Genomic DNA, 17,020 nt, shown 5'->3' with positions numbered 1-17,020 from the left:
GTCACTCTGGTGTTGGGGCTTGTGGCTCTCTGATGGAAGTAACCACGTGCCTCACGTTTTACTCTGCAGCTCGGTGGCAGGAGGTTGTGCTGCAGTGTTACTGCACTGGAAACACAGGCCCTGCCCTGAGGACGCCCTGGTATGGTGGGGAAGCCAGACTGGAACGCAGACAAGTGCAGCACAAGGTGGCAAAGACTCTGATGGGGGAAGATCCTGGGAGCTGAGGAGCCACAGGGGAGGGGAATCGTGGAAGAGGGACAGCCCAAGGATGGGAGGGTGGCGTGTGCAAGGGGCAGCCGTGTGAGCGGGGAGGATGGCTCTGTATATCTGGCCGTGCTGGGAGTCAAGTCTCGGTCTGAGGGCAGTGGGGAGCCTTGGGGCTGTATTAAGGACAGACAAGTGATCGGGCTGGGCCAGGACAGTGTACCCTGCAGCTGGTCCAGGGGAGGCCAAGCTGTGGGGAGGCCACACAGGACAGATGCAAGAGGCAGACACGAATTATCACAAACCAGAGGACTAGGTCCTGAAGGCCCTCAGGGGATCCCCGAGCTGTGTGACCTCAGACCCTGAAGTGTGTGAATGACAGCCAATGTTTTTCCCACGTGAAGCCCACCACTTTCCCAGGTTTTCAAACTCCCTTTCATTTTCACCTGGGTTTCACCTTGCTATTACCCCAACTCAGTCAACTGACTTTCTCCTCCTTCAGGGTCAGATTTATATTCACCCCCTTCGCTTCACCGCTTTCACCTTCACCTCACCCCCCCAAACCAGACAAGGTGGCCCCTCCACTCCGGCCTTAATGCTGAAAGCAAAATCCCAACAAATTCGAGCACTGTCTGCTTTTGAGCTTTATTCTCCTCAACCCAGACTGGTAATACCCAGATTTGCTGCCCACCAGGAAGTAGGGTGAACAGAGCACAGGGCACCCTGGGCTGAGAATACACAAGAAGGAACAGCTGACGGGGAATGTGACGCAATCTCACCTCTCCCTGCTGGTCCCTGAGAGCCCACGCCACCTTGGGGATTTGAGAAGAAAGGCCGTCATTGTCCCAGCTCTGGTTTCTGACTGAATGACCGCCTGCTGGCCCTGCCTGGGTCCTGCGTCTCTGCTTAGGCGTCCACAAAGCTGCTTTCAGTCCCTTGGCTGCTGTGAAGGGGGTACATGAGTCCTCCCTCCTCCTGATGCCCTGGTTCCCGCGCTGGGCATTCTCGGGTGCCTGGCTGATGTTGAGATGGCTGCACCCCGACGCCTCCACCCTTCCTGCCCCCTGCACCGGGGGCACAGACCTGGCTTCTCCGCAGTCTCCTCTCCTGGGCCTCCCACAGTTGTGGGCAGTGGAGGTGCAGCCTGACTTCCTGCCTGGTTCACACCACACGCGGCGGGCATGTGCAGAGTGCCCAGGGCTCACAAGGGTGGCTTTCACCTCAGTGTCCACAGGGGCGCTCTCTCAACAGGGACAGCTCTGCTCCCATTTCCCTTCTCACGGCAGTCAACAGTGTGAGACGACCAGATACCCTTTGACAGACACTGTAATTCTGTCTGCCTGCACGCCTTATAAAGGCTCCATTTCCCACCACCACCTCTTGTTTTAAAGTTTTCAAGAACATTCAGTAAGATATGATTTCTAAAGAACGGCTGCAAACAAAAAAGGAGTTTCTGAAGTGTAAGTCAGTATTTCATTGGCAGGTTTATTATGGATGGATTGTGCCCCCTCCCCAAATTAATATGTTCAAGTTCTAACAAAATGTGACTTTAGTGGGGAACAGGGTCATCGTGGCCATAATTAGTTAGGATGACGTCATACTGGAGCAGGGTGAACTCCTAATCTAGTACGTGGACCCCTAATCTATCATAACTGGCGTCTTACAAAAATGAGAGGTTTAAACCCAGAGATGCACAGGCACCGGGAAGACATCACGTGAAGGTGAAGGCAGAGGTCAGGGTGAGGCGTCTACAAGCCACGGAACCCCAAAGTGCACCAGCAAACTCCCAGGAGCTCAGGGAAAGGCAGGGAATGGGCTAGCTTCCCCGCTCCCACAAGGAACCAGTCTGCTGCAGCCTGGGTCTTGGACTCACAGTCTCCAGGACTGGTGTTACAGTGTTAGTCGCTCAGTCATGTCCAACTCTTTGCGACCCCACGGACTGTAGCCCACCAGGCTCCTCTGTCCCTGGAGTTCTCCAGGCAAGAATACTGGAATGGGTTGCCGTTTCCTTCTCCAGGGGATCTACCTGACCCAGGGGTTGAACCCAGCTCTCCTGCATTGCAGGCAGATGCTACACCATCTGAGCCACCAGGAAAGCCCCCAGTGTATGTGTATGCCAGAACTGGAAGCCAGCATAATTCTGTTGTTTAAGCCTCCCACTTTGTGGTACTTGGTTACAGCAGGCCTAGCAAACTAACAGAGCCATCTGACAAAGCCTGTCAAAATTTTAAAATGCACAAAGCCTTTAATCAAGCTATTCCACATCCAAGAACTGACCCTTCAGATACGCTCTCACACTGCAAACACACATGTATAGCGATGCACATCAGGGTGTGGTTTAGTGACAAAAAACCGACAATGACCTAAGTGACCATCAATAGGGCGCTAACGCAGCAGATGGTGGAGTACTACGCAGCTCCCAAAGAGAACAGAAAGTTTTATTCTGGACAACAACCATTCACGAATGGCAAATCTAGAGGGAAACGTTTGATGGGGACCAGGATATCCACATGCTCTCAAAGTGCCTCCCCGCAGACTCCTTATTAGTTGCAAGTGGAGAAATAAGAGATCAGATGTCACAATCAAAATTCCCATCACTGGGACGTCCCAGGCAGGCCAGAGGTTAAGAGGCTTCCACTGCCTAGGGCACAGTTTCAATCCCTGGTTGAGGAACTAAGATCCCACATGCCATACGGTGCAGCCCCCAAAATAAATAATAGTTTAAAAAATTTCCACCACTGAAAGAAAGTCATTCTGCTTCTGAGGATGTGAAGTCTTACTGCCCATGAGATATTCTGGCCAGGGATATGTATCCCAAATTTAATCACGAGGAAACAGCCAACCAACTCAAACTGAGAAACATTTTGTAAAATAACTGGCCCCCCCGCCAAAAAAAACTGGCCCACAGTTTTCAAATATCTCAGTGTTATGAAAGATAAAGGCAGAAAGAGGGCATCATTTTATATAAAAGGAAACTAAAAAGACACGATACGCAGTATGTGATCCTGGTTACAGGGGCAGGAGGAGGAGCACTCTACGTAGGACGTCACTGAAACAAGGAATCCATTTGAAATATGGACTGTACGTTAGTTAAAAGCTATGTCATCAATGTTACATGTTCCAAGTATGACAATGTCCTGCGATCATGTGAGATAATATTCTGGGTTGCAGTAAATACCCCTTGAAGTACTGGGGGTAAAGGGACATGACGTAAGCAGCTTACTCCCAAGGGCCCCAGAACACATATTTCTACATCTGTCTAGATGAGGAGGTAAATGTGAAAAAGTTGGTAATAAGCAAACTGTGGCACACACAGATCACGGAATGACACTCAGAAATAGAAAGGGACAACTTCTCGGCATAGGCGACGATATGGATGAACCTCAGAAACATCACGCTTGAGTGGAAGAAGCCAGGTGCAAAAGACTACCACTGTAAAACGGCATGTTATGAAAATTTTAGATAGCTAAATTGTAGACAAGACCTCAGAAACAGAAAGCAGTCAGTGGTTGAACAGTGCTGGGGCAGGAATGGAGATGAACTGCAAATGGGCAAGAGAGAACTTACAGGATGACAGAAGCATCCTACACCTGGGCCGCAGTGGGGTGTGCAACAAGGTAAATCTTATAGCACGTGAATTTTTGAACAAGCAGTTAAAATGGATGAAACTAGGTAAAGTAGATACAGGAGTACTCGGTACTATTTTTACAATTATCCTGTAAATGTGAGATTATTTTAAAATAAAATATTTAAAGCACTAGAATGTGTGGATCTCTTCAAGATGATATTAAATGATTTCCAAGGTACCTATTTCTCCTATGTATGAAGCAATTAATGTGCGAAACTGTATATACTGCCTGTTTGAAAATCTTATACATAACACTTCTTTATGCACGCTGACAGATGCTTAGAATAGAAACCAGCAAACAACAGCCCCTGCCTGCTTTGTGACTGCAGGCTCCCTGGAGCTCTGCCTGCCATTTGCTCTGCATGTCACCACAGAAGAGCTGAATAGATATGACAGGAACTTATCACCCGTAGAGTTGCAAATATTTACTATCTGGCCCTTTTAGAAAAAGCGTGTGCAAAAACCGTTGCCTTAGAAAATTTAAAAGAAACACACACGAATGGTAAGTGCTGCCTTGAAGAAATGGGAACTGGGATCTAGGATGTCAAAGAGACCGAGTATACTCTTATCCATCTTTCTGTACTCTTTCAAGGTTTCTGTACCATGTGACTATATAGCTTTGAGAAAGATAATTTACAAAAATGCTTTCAAATCATCACACATTTTAAGAGGTCAGCGTCACTGCCCTCAACTCCCTGTGAATGCCAGCACTTGGCACCAGGTGTGCGCCACCTCTCCCTGGTATCAGAGAGCAGCCAGGCTCCCTTCATAAAGGACCACAAGTTTGTCCTTGCAGGCTGGTGTAACTGGCACAGGCAGCCCCAGGACACGCCACATACCTGGTCTTGTTTCCCCCAGATTATCTGCGTAGGGACCTTAATCTTGTCCATGTTCTGATGGAGGGAGTATCTCGACTTCTCACTGACGATTTCCAAAAACACTTTGGAGGGAAGGAAAATAAAGTGAGTGTTGGCTGTGCTGTGGACACCACCAAGTTTAGGAAATATATAGTGTATATGGATATATAGGATATATATAGGGTATATAGTCTTTGAGTCTAAGGCACTGCGCCTTTCTTGAGAGGTCCTAGAAAACTCTCAAAGTCTCAGAAATGTAAGGAAGATGAGCCGGCCCCCCATAAGATGTGTCACAGGCTCAGAGGTCAACACAGGGCTACTTACGCTTTCGGTAGAAGGTGTTGTGAGGGATGCGGACGTCGACAAGGCCCTGCAGGATCTAGGGATAAATAACCCAAAGTCAGAAGGCAACGGAGGATTCGTATCCTCAGGCCTCAGAAGGGTCTGGGACAAAGAGGGGAAATCAAAGACCAGCAGTTTCGGGCGTTGTCAAGGTTTGTAAGGCCTGGTCTCCAAATTCCCTTGATGGCCATGCAAATGTAATGGGGCCTTAGGTTCATAAGAGGCTTTTTCTTTCTCATAAGGAAGGAACTCTGGGAATAACTGTGAAGCCAAAGGACCCCGGTGGCATGGAAGCTGCTTCACCTATGGGGAATTCTCTGCTTATCCTGAGACATGATCAGAATGAAAATAATATCAAGTAATTACTCAGTAATACCCAATATAAAACAAGGTCTATTTAAAAAAATTAACTGCTGGGGATGATGGGCCTCCTAAGCAGTGGAGAAATCAACCACTGGGGAAGTTCTGGGAAGGCTTTTGGTGTCCGGAGCTCACTGTGTGACACACGGGCTGTGGGCTGCAGCACACGCCGACAGGCCAGGACTCCTGGACCTGGGAGACCGCCCTGGAGGAGTGCTGGGGCCCGCCTCTCCCCCACCTCAGGGTTCTTGATGCAGGGGCCCGGGGTCACATTAGCAGCCGTCACTCCTCTCATCTCCCCTTCAATACCCTCTCAGGAGTCCTGCGCACGGACTGAGGTGGGAAGACCCAGTCATAACTGCTCTGGACGAAACCCACCCGCTGGAGCATCTGACTCTTCTGGAAGTGGAAGCCCAGAGGTGAGACCAATGGCAAACTGTCCAACACACTGTGCTCAGCATCAGGTATTTCCTTTGTTCTACTATCTACCCTGTGCCCATGCATCTCTCCATCTTGCATTCATCCATCCACCCTCCACTTCTGCTCTGCACCCCTGCCTATCCATCCATCCTGCATCTCTGACGCAGACATGCACGTGGCCATCCATGTGTCCACTGAGCCTGCAGCTACCCATCCATCCTCCATCCCTGCTTCATGCAGACATCTACCTATCCATCACCCACCCACACAGCACCTCTGAATCACATATGCATACATCTACCCATGTATCCATCTGTCCCGCATCCACCAATCCATCACCCTCCGTCTCTGCCATTTCCAGACACCCTCCCATCCATCCATGCGTTCGGCCATCCATCTCTGCACCCCTAAATCAGTGATGTATGCACATGCATCCATTCATGCACCCTTCTACCCTGCATCTACCCACACATCCATTCTCCATCCCTGCGTTTTCAGGCTTCCTCCCGTCCACTGAGCCATCCACTCTATACCTAGGACCTATCTCATGCAAGCACTTTGCCATAGGCTGGGAAGAGAACAACCAAAGACACAGTCCTTGCTCTTACAGAGGCAGGAATGGAAGACGCAAGCCAGCCAACACAGTCATTGCACAACGTGGCACAGTGGGCTGAGTGCCTAGGGGCTCCTCCCTGCCTACCAGGGAGAGACTTTGGCATCTGCATTTCTTTTCTCCCAGTGTCTGCACTTCTCTGACAACTCAAAATATGGAATTTTCTAAAACCCTACCTGGTTACTCTATTCTGGAAAGAGATCAGTGCTGAGAGAGGAGCAATGTAAAGTCATGACTGAAAAGAGAACTTCATGGACAGAACATGCCACAGAATCTGATTCTGTGATGCTTCCTCAGAGATGGGCCACATCCATTAATGAGTCATGTTCAGGACCTCTGCACAGAACCCATTCTCTCAGCTCCCAGGAGGACCTACCCCACCCCCAGGCAGCATCCAGCTCCTGAGACAGAGTGAGAGAATGTGCTGCTGTGAGGTCTCACTCATGGACTCTCGGTTCCCCACACTATCTCCCGCACAACCTCATTTAGACCCATGACTTTTAATACCATCCTTGGCTGATGGCTCTAATTACACAGCCCAGGCCAGACTTCCCTCAGCTCCGCTTGTATTTCTAACTGTCTACATGACACCTGCACGTGATGGTGTCTCAGGGAACTTGAACTTAACACATCCAAAATGGAGCTCTTAGCTGATGCCTCAAACCCACCCTCCCTCCCCTTCCCCTACTCAGAAAACACTACCTTGGGACTTCCCTAGCAGTCCAGTGGTTAAGACTCCATGTCTCCACTGCACGGAGCACAAGTTCGATCCCTAGTTGGAGAATGAGCATCCCGCGTGCCATGTGGCGTGGCCGGAAAATAAAAAAAAATTTTAAAAAGAGGAAGAAAACACTACCTTTATCCAACTAAAGTATCAGAAGTCACCTGTGACTCACATTCTCTCATCCTCCACTTCCCACTGGCCAGGAAGTCCTACCTCCTTCCTTCCAAAGCTTCTCGGATCTCATTCTCCACTACTACTATCCCGTCTACACCTTCATCCTGGAGTAATACCGCACACTAACGGGCGTCTCCGTTTCTGTCTGTGTTCCCCTACAACTCTTGAGCGCTTCTCCTACTGAATGTAGAAGAACTCCAGTCTCCTTCCCATAATCTCTTAAAAGTTCTACATGATCCAGCCTAGTGGTTCTCAAAGTGGTTCTTGGGATTATAAGACATCAAACTATTTTCATAATAAAAATGTCACTTGCCTTTTTCACTTTGATTCTCTCAAAAGCATGCTGATTTTCAGAGTCTATAGAATGATGGATAATGTCCCCATTCTGATAGCTAATGAAATGAGTACTTGTGTATTCTTGTATTTTAAGTTCTCCTGGGGTTTAATTTCTAATATGGTACACATCAATAGTTACAGCTTTTATAAAAAGAAGCTCTTTGAGGTTCTCAATAATTCTTAAGGGTGTTAAAAGGGCCCTGAAACTTTTTTCTTTTTAAATGAGAATCTTTGATTCAGCCCTTGCATCCTATTCCAGCCTCACCTCAACCCATTCTTTCCCTCACACTCTGGGCTCCAGTCACCCTGGCCTCTCCTTCCAGCATCTTTAACTTGACTGTTTTATGCATCCCTGCTCAGGCTGTTTTCTTACAGAGCCTTATCAAAGTTTCTCCTGCCTCTCTGTTTTCAAGCACAGCACTATCTTCATTTCCTCTAGAAAACTTACTACAATGTGAAATTATCTGTCTTATTAACTGACTGCTTCTCCCCCTGGCCTTCTGTCTCATTTCTTCCCCGGGGTGCCCAAGCACAGTGCCCAAGCTGGATACATCACAAGCATGGCACTTGCTGAATGAATGAAAGCTGAGGACAAGAAGGGAACGTGGTGGGAAAGCGGGCCCTGGCCACCTGAGCAGGGCAGAGGCAGGCACGCTGCTGTGGAGGCTACGGTACCTGCTGGGGCACCTTGAAGCGCACGTAGGAGCAGAGCTGCAGCATCTCACTCATCTCCTCCGGGGTGGTCGGGATCAAGGGAATCTTCTCTACGGCGGCCGACTCCTGCAGTTCTTTGAGCCGTTGCACAAATTTATTATCAGTTGAGTACTGCAGACCTGGGGAATTCAAATCAAAAAAGCTTGGCAATATATCTACCTTCTTACCAAACCCCATTTGACATACAGAACTGCCAAAATCAGCCCAGACCTAATGTATCTTAGGTGTTTTCCACTGGTTGATTTCTTTTTAATTGGTACTGGCATCCTTGCTCAAAGTCAAAACCACGATTTGAGAAACATAGGAAAAATTTTTTTTCTTCAGAACATCTTACGGGCTGGCTACGCAAACTGGGAGCCATAAGAAACGCAGCACCTCAGCCCCTCCCCTTAGTCTCTTACATCAGAATCTGCACTTAAGTTGCCAGGGGATTCAGCCATAGGACTGAAATTAAGAAGAGTCTGAGAGTCTAGACGACACCCTGACTGAGGCCCTCTCACACTTCTGTACGGGTTGAGAGGAGACCTGGTGAAACGCATGGCTAGAGTGGACTGACTGAGTGCTCCTTCCTTCAGCCTGGACCCACTGAATAATCTCTTATTTGGGGTCAGCACATAGAATGCAGTGAGAGTGAGTCCCCTTTGGAGCTGTCCCACATGTTGGGGCAGGAGGGCAGGACTGCCCTCTACACAGTCCCTCTTCCTCCAGGGGACCATGAGGCAATCCTGAGCCGGAAGAGCCTTGAGACTGACCATTATTTTCTACCACCTGACACAGGACACGAGAGTTCACACAACCTGGTGTATGAAGGGGCATAAACCTAATTTCATTTCCAACATCAAGCAAGTTTCTAGGTGTTTAACTTAGCTGAAGAGCTAGAGCTTAGAAAGAGAGGCAGTGGAAGCCACACTGTGCTACAGAAATTCATAAATCTCCTATATTCAGCAACTCCTCTAAATCTAACATGCATATCGTGCAGCTCTCATGATGCCATGGGCAGATTACATGATCTATTTCTTTTTGCTTTAAAAATAATCCTAAACTAAATGTCATGTGGTATATCCTTAATTGGATCCTGCAACAGAAAAGGACAATTGTAGAAAAACTAATGAAATCTAAATAAAGCCTCATTTTAGTTAATAGTATGGTTCCAAATAGGAAAAGGAGTACGTCAAGGCTGTATATTGTCACCTTGCTTATTTAACTTATATGCAGAGTACATCATGAGAAACACTGGACTGGAAGAAACACAAGCTGGAATCAAGATTGCCGGGAGAAATATCAATAACCTCAGATATGCAGATGACACCACCCTTGTGGCAGAAAGTGAAGAGGAACTAAAAAGCCTCTTGATGAAAGTGAAAGAGGAGAGTGAAAAAGTTGGCTTAAAGCTCAACATTCAGAAAACGAAGATCATGGCATCCAATCCCATCACTTCATGGGAAATAGATGGAGAAACAGTGGAAACAGTGTCAGACTTTATTTTTTGGGCTCCAAAATCACTGCAGATGGTGAGTGCAGCCATGAAATGAAAAGATGCTTACTCCTTGGAAGAAAAGTTATGACCAACCTAGATAGCATATTCAAAAGCAGAGACATTACTTTGCTGACTAAGGTCTGTCTAGTCCAGGCTATGGTTTTCCCAGTGGTCATGTATGGATGTGAGAGTTGGACTGTGAAGAAGGCTGAGTGCCGAAGAATTGATGCCTTTGAACTGTGGTGTTGGAGAAGACTCTTGAGAGTCCCTTGGACTACAAGGAGATCCAACCAGTCCATTCTGAAGGAGATCAGCCCTGGGATTTCTTTGGAAGGAATGATGCTAAAGCTGAAACTCCAGTACTTTGGCCACCTCATGCGAAGAGTTGACTCATTGGAAAAGACTCTGATGCTGGGAGGGATTGGGGGCAGGAGAACAAGGGGATGACCAAGGATGAGATGGCTGGATGGCATCACTGACTCGATGGACGTGAGTCTGAATGAACTCCGGAAGTTGGTGATGGACAGGGAGGTCTGGCGTGCTGTGATTCATGGGGTCGCAAAGAGTCAGACACGACTGAGCGACTGAACTGAGCTGAACTGAACTGAATACACCCATGCTGGTTTCCTGGTTGTGACAAATTTGCTGTGCTATGTGAGCTGTTAAAGGAGAGAACTGGGTGAAGGGTACTATCTTCACAACATTTCTATAAATTTAAAATTATTTGAAAGTAAAAAAAAGTGTATCTTTTCATTTTTGCATTCAAACAAATTCAATTCTAACTTTCTAATGGAAACTCAGGTATAAAACTCTTCTCTGGGCAAATGAATATACACTCAAAAAAGTCAGTTAGTCAGTTAGAGCTGACCTTCCATAAGTGATTTAAAATCTAATAATATTCCAGAGGGGCTCCAATTCTTCATTTTTTCTTGGCTGAGTTGTGCAACATACGGGATCTTAGTTTCCCAACCAGGGATTGAACCCACGCCCTCTGCTTTGGGAGCACAGAGTCTTAACCACTGGACCACCTGGTAAGTCCCCTCCAATTCTTAGACTGTATCATTATAAGATCAAATGACTTCAGACACAGTGCTTGGGAAAAGGAAAACCCTTTGGGAACTTGCCTTCAATTTCAACGAGCTTAACAGACCTGAAAACTTAACTTTGTGAATGAGTTGAAAGGTTTCAAAGATAATTTTAGTTATGTTTCAGAAGAAGGTGCACAAGTTCAGTTCATGGTCGGGTTCTAGTGGGTAAAGAAGGTAATGGATATGAGTCATATAAAAGGGGTAGTGAATATGAAAGGACTTCTCCAAAAACCACAGCTTGGGTTCTGGAGTCAGATAGCTTAGGGCCAGTTTCTATCAATGTGCACCTATAAAATGGGCATACTATCCTTATCTGGATAATAATTACATACGTAAAAAGCCACTGAGACAGGTACTGAAAATCTGGACAATTTACTATGTGTATACCATACTCCAGTAAATTACCAGGGATGAAGAGGGAAGCAAGAGAAGGAAAAGGAGAGAAACATCTTTCTTACTAGCATACTATAAATTCAAGTATGAAGATTTACATACATATATATGTATGTATGTAAGTTACATACATACATATATATGTATGTAAGTTTTAAATCCAATTTTAGTCTTCGTCTCAGTAGCATATATGCTAAAACTGGAACAATACAGATTCAGATCAGCATAGCTCTTGTGCAAGGATGACATGCAAATTCAGGAAGTGCTCCATATTTAAAAAATTTTTTTTTAAGAATCCAACTTCAGATCATAATTTCTGAGGACATGTTACAGCTCAAGTAGATATGAACGCATTTAAGATCAGACACCAAAGTTTGTTGATTTAAAAAAAATCTTGCAATGAAAATAGCTCTCTGAGTTTTCAGCCAAAAAAGAAAGACACATAGTAACAGTACTTTCACCTCACAAGGTTATGGCAAGGATTAAATCCATACAAAGGGTTTAGCTCATAAAAATTCAATAAATGTTAGATGTTAATATTATCATTGTACTTCAAAGTATTTACATGCTGTGAAGTTTTATACACTTTTTAAATAACCACCTCCGATTCTTTGTGGGACAAAGCTGGCTTTGTATTTTAAAGCTCAATATAGTTACAATTATGGTTATGCAACTATTGCTTGATTGTACCACTAAGGCAAACTTTTTTAGTATCTCTACAATATTGTCAAAAAGATGATTCTAAAAAGACAGTCACAGCAGAAACCGCCATTGACTTCTTCAGAGATTCAGGTCCCACTGCGTCCACGTCACTCACAGGGTGATCTGAGTCTTACAACTCACCAGCAGGGCACACAAGGGACAGGCTGCAGACATCTGATGGGTAGTAAGCAGCATACACCCCAGCCACGTGGCCGCCCATGGAGGTGCCTACCAGGTGGAAGGGCTTTTTGTTCAGCTTGAGGCATTCTACAAACTAGAAAGGGAAATGAGAAAGGGGCTTGGTTATACAACTGTGGACAATGACAGTGGGGATTCCAGAGTTGAAAATTTTTGTTACTTCCTATGGGGACAAGCCGGAGAAGGCAATGGCACCCCACTCCAGTACGCTTGCCTGGAAAAATCACATGGATGGAGGAGCCTGGTAGGCTGCAGTCCATGGGGTCGCTGAGTCGAACATGGCTGAGCGACTTCACTTTCACTTTTCACTTTCATGCATTGGAGAAGGAAATGGCAATCCACTCCAGTGTTCTTGCCTGGAGAATCCCAGGGACGGGGGGAGCCTGGTAGGCTGCTGTCTATGGGGTCGCACAGAGTCGGACATGAATGAAGCGACTTAGCAGCAGCATGGGCACAAGCAGAAAAGGGCTATTGACGAAAGGGGATCTGAAATCTACTAGATTATCTAGATGAGCCCTGTTATATGCATGTACTTTTCTTTACCTGACATAGGTTATTGAGGAGTCGTCTGTAAGTATAAAATCAACAAAGATCCCTCAAATTCATGAGCCAGCAAATTTTTAAAATAAAGATCCCAAGACTAGATATTTTCTGCTCTGTATGCCTATCTCTGCTGCAACTATTCAACTCTCCTGCTGTAGCACAAAAGCAGCTAAAGACAACATGTAAACGGGTGACTGTAGCTGTCTTCCAATAAACAGCTTACAAAACTCTGCTGCAGATCAAATGAAGCCCACAGGCCATAGTTTGCTGACTGGCTATAATTTACAGCGCTTCCCATCCATCTAAACATCCATTAATGTAACTATCTATCCATCTGTCTACCCGACCATTCGCCCATCCATTCATACAGCTATCCACCCATCCATCTATTCAACCATCCAAACATCCATTCATATAACTATCTATCCATTCATCTATTCAACCATTCGACCATTCATCCAACCATCCATCCAACTTTCCCTCTATCCAACCATTCAACCAAGTATCTCCTACATCTACCCATTCATCTAAAAAATATTTATTGGATATCTATTACGTACAAGCAACCATGGTCAGCTGCTCAGGATACAGCGAAAGGTCAAAGAAACAAGGTTCCTTGCTTCCAAATAATACACAGTTCAAAGAGAGGAGAGGGGCAGACATTAAATAAACATCCTTGAATGGAGAAAATATTTAAGGTCAACTTGAAGAGTATGAACCATTAAATTTTGAAATGGTTCATGAGCCCCATGACTTTGAAAGCTCAGTCAGACAGGGCTGAAGAAAGATACTAAATCAGAATAAAATGAAAAGATCACCCTCCCCATCCTCCACAACTAGGCAGACATGCTGTCACCATCATCAAGCAGCTGGTAACCAAAAAAATACACTCTAAAATAAAAACGGTCTTGAGGAATTCTAAACTCCCGTTGTGAAGAGTTGAGAAAATAAGATTGTATTTCTCCAGAAACAGTTATAATACGTTTAAAGAAGTCAGCAATAAGCGCTGGCCCTCTACAGCTGACCGAGGATACCACTGGGCTGCTGCCATTTTGTTTGCAATTATGAGTCAAAACGGAACCCGTGTTGACTGTTCTTCAGACTTGAGGATGCAACGGTGGGCAAGACTCACATGGGCAGTTTTTTGGTGGAGCCTCCCTGCTTACCTGGTGTATCCTCTTGACTTGCCCATCTATGGACAGGTCATCCAGTGAGGAGCGGGTGGTGCCCTCATGCCCTGGCATGTCCACGCAGACCAGGTGCAGGTTCTTCGGGAGGAACTGCGGACACACAGGCCCAGAGAGTCAGAATGTGGTGTCAGAACACGTCGGCCCATGTTTCTGGGGAGGCTCCCCCAACTTACCAAGAGCCCTGGACAGCCTCCCCGCTGGGGAGGAAGGAACCTAAACCGTCCTGTGTCTTCCCCTAGTAACATCTGACATGAATAAACACTGCCGGGAGCCTTACAGAAAGCAGAAGCCCCCACAGTCTAATGTGAGAGGCCTTGGGATGACTGGAAAGGGGAGAGCAGAGGTCGGAGAGCAGCTTGCATCCTTCGCTCTTTCCTGACACCAGTTGGCAGGCCCTGCTTCCTTCTCCTTTCCCTCATCCCTTCTATGTTTATCCCAGTCTCGCAGCCACCAACTTGCAACCATTAATACACTGGGTGATTCTGTTCTCCCAGAGCCCCGGTCAGCTCCAGAGCCCACAAGAGTAACAATTCTGCTAAGAATCATGTCTGATCGCCCTATGGTCTTAACTCCTTTTTTTTTTTTTAACATTAAGATCTAATTCCTTAGGTATTTTTATCCTAAACACCTGCTTCCATTTAAATATATGCCACATTTAACCAGGAATTTGAGATATATCAGCTATCAATAAACAACTAACCAGTTATATGAAAGATGATGAGGAAGTCAGAGGTTCATTAAAGCACAATGACTGTCCTCATACTGAACTCTGGAAATAAGAAACTAGGGGATGTGTGAGCCTTTTCGTCCTAATGTAGAGCATGCTTGGGATTAGTCAGGTCCTGCTTGAGGTGGGAGCCTGGGGTCCTTCTCTGCCAGACCTCTCCCAGCCCCCATCTTCACCAGCTGTTCATGTTTACCAACTAAAGCAAGCTGACACAACCAAATAAACCGGACAGAAAGTGAGTGATTTGAGAAACCATCCCAGAAAGCTGTCAGATCAAGACTGCTTCTCTGAAGGGCTAAGGAAAAGAGAAAGCAGAAATGGAAGGAAGAGAGGAGGAGGAGATGGAGAGAGAGAAGGAGAAGCAGAGAAGGGAAGAGGGGAATCTTGGAGTATACAGAAATGACTTTTCAAAACCTGGCCTTTGATAGTCATGACAGTCCGAATATGAAGCAGAGTGTCAGAAACTTTCCAAAGAAATAGTCATAAGGTAAAATCATTGGTGAGGCACTGATTTTATAAATAACATCAGCTCAGTAAGTTCTGTCTGATAAAAGGATCTGAATAATATACTACACTAGTTTAGGGTGCTTTGAGCCATTATACCGGGTTCCCTCTGCTTTCTACCGCTGCTGATGACATCATATTCAAGTAGAACGCCCTCTCTTCTTTTTTTTTACTGAGTGACACCCTCTGAGGAGGGAAGGCTCTAGCACCCCACCTTGACCATGCTGAGCCACATGTCCTTGTGGGCAGAGAACCCGTGGAGCATGAGGATGGAAGGTTTGTGGCCAGGCCTGCCGCGGAAGGAGTAGCAGAACTGATAGCCTTCGTGGTGCACATAGCGGACCTGCATGCCCAGCGTCCTCCGCCAGTACCTGGGGACGGAAAACACAGGCAAAATCAAAGTCAGCAAGCGCCAGAGAACCAGCTTCGGGAGGCGGACTCTGTACAGCTTTACTTCGAAGTAAGAGCAGCGATTCTCCCAGCCCTCGTCCTCTACACAGCCACCCTTGAGGACCACTAAGTCAGGCCATTCCAGAAAGTACCTTACGTGAATATTCTGGTATAAATGTTTCTAAGCACACTATCACAAAGGGAAAAGGGGACATTTTCTTAAGAAGCATGACACGCAATAACCCTCTGTTAATAAGTATTTTTAGTAGTTTGAATTGCAGGGCAAAGAAGGCTGGTGGTAGGGCTCAGTTGAGTTTCAGGAGAATTCAAAACAGCTGGTGGTAGGGCTGGGAAGGACTCTGGAGAGGGCAAGACAAAGGTGGTTTCCCCTTGCGGAGAGCCGGCTGGCAGCTCCTGGTGGGCCATGTTCACTGATGCCTGAAATCTGGGCCGAGCAGCCGTGGACTTGCGGGCCTGAGTGCCGCAGGGCGCAGTGCAGCTGGCCTGGAAGACCTTACAACAGAGGTACTTTAATTGGTAGGAAATGCATCAAAAGACTTAAAGATAAAGTGTGTTCCCTCTTGTCACCTGCAACTTGCTATTTATTTGTGGAGATGAGGAATCAGACTCTGTCATCAAGGCTGCCATTGCTGGTGGAGGGGTTACTCCACACCCACACATCCCTGCATGGGAAGAGAGGGCAACCAGAGACTGACCGGGAGATGTCTGAATTCCTTGTTGTCTCAGGACTCCACACACCTCACAGCTGTCGCCTTGAGTGATTCCAGTGACTGCCTCTCTGTGAGAAACACATTTGCCTGTTTGTGATTCTATCTGAGCAAGCCGATTTCAACCAACAAAATCTCTGCATTTGAGTCTTAGCCTTATTTATTTATCTATTCTTGGAAATTTGTTTTCATTGGGACACAGGGAATGGGTTGTGAAACAGCTCCATGGGCCTGACCTTTCGGTGAAACATCCATTCTAGTCTTCCTGGGACAGCTTTTAGGAACTTTCTCATCCCTTGCAGCTGATGCTCTTGCTGGCAGCAGCCTCTTCAGGTCCACTGGTTACAGTTCCTCCCTGGAGGAGAATCTCCCCCTTTTTCTTGGGGACACTCTTGTTTCCTGACTCTTCAGGGTCACTAACTGGTTCCTCTATTGGGAAAGATCTCTTCCTCTGGGAAGACTTCCACCACCAGCTGTCTCTTCAAGATCACTACTAACCAGCTCCTCCTTGGAAGAGGATTTCTTTTTCTTAGGTTTGGAGAAAGACACAAATGACTCTTCCATTCTAGTCTCCCGACGGGCCTCCTGAGGCTTCCACTTTCTTCTTCTTCGGTCTTGTGCTCGTCTCCTAGCACTCCTCCTGAGCACTGCTGCAGTTTTCCAAATATGTGAGGGAAACTGCAATCAGCCCTTCTTTTTCTTCTTCAA

The 17,020-nt window shown here is 46.4% G+C and overlaps 1 protein-coding gene, 1 non-coding gene and 1 pseudogene across 6 annotated transcripts in view; 2 read left to right on the top strand and 1 right to left on the bottom strand.

Moving 5' to 3' along the window:
• The window catches only part of ABHD6 (abhydrolase domain containing 6, acylglycerol lipase), a 102,230-nt gene that overhangs the window by 1,202 nt on the left and 84,008 nt on the right, over positions 1-17,020 (bottom strand). For all 5 annotated transcript variants that reach the window (XM_040246485.1, XM_040246483.1, XM_040246486.1 and 2 more), the window contains 6 exons: positions 15,409-15,565; positions 13,940-14,053; positions 12,174-12,306; positions 8,334-8,491; positions 5,014-5,068; positions 4,672-4,772 (listed from right to left, as the gene is read on the bottom strand). In XM_040246485.1, the coding sequence (XP_040102419.1) occupies positions 4,672-4,772; positions 5,014-5,068; positions 8,334-8,491; positions 12,174-12,306; positions 13,940-14,053; positions 15,409-15,565 (718 nt within the window). The remainder of the gene's footprint in view (positions 1-4,671; positions 4,773-5,013; positions 5,069-8,333; positions 8,492-12,173; positions 12,307-13,939; positions 14,054-15,408; positions 15,566-17,020) is intronic.
• On the top strand, positions 11,500-11,607 carry LOC120868502. Its single transcript, XR_005722244.1, has one exon. It is a non-coding gene; the product is annotated as a U6 spliceosomal RNA (small nuclear RNA).
• On the top strand, positions 15,813-16,366 carry LOC120868433 (annotated as a pseudogene).

Source organism: Oryx dammah, unplaced genomic scaffold (genome assembly GCF_014754425.2).
Source record: "Oryx dammah isolate SB20612 unplaced genomic scaffold, SCBI_Odam_1.1 HiC_scaffold_9, whole genome shotgun sequence".
Classification (NCBI taxonomy): domain Eukaryota; kingdom Metazoa; phylum Chordata; class Mammalia; order Artiodactyla; family Bovidae; genus Oryx; species Oryx dammah.
The sequence above is the reverse complement of the archived record's forward strand: the minus strand, read 5'-3'. Positions and strand labels throughout refer to the sequence as shown.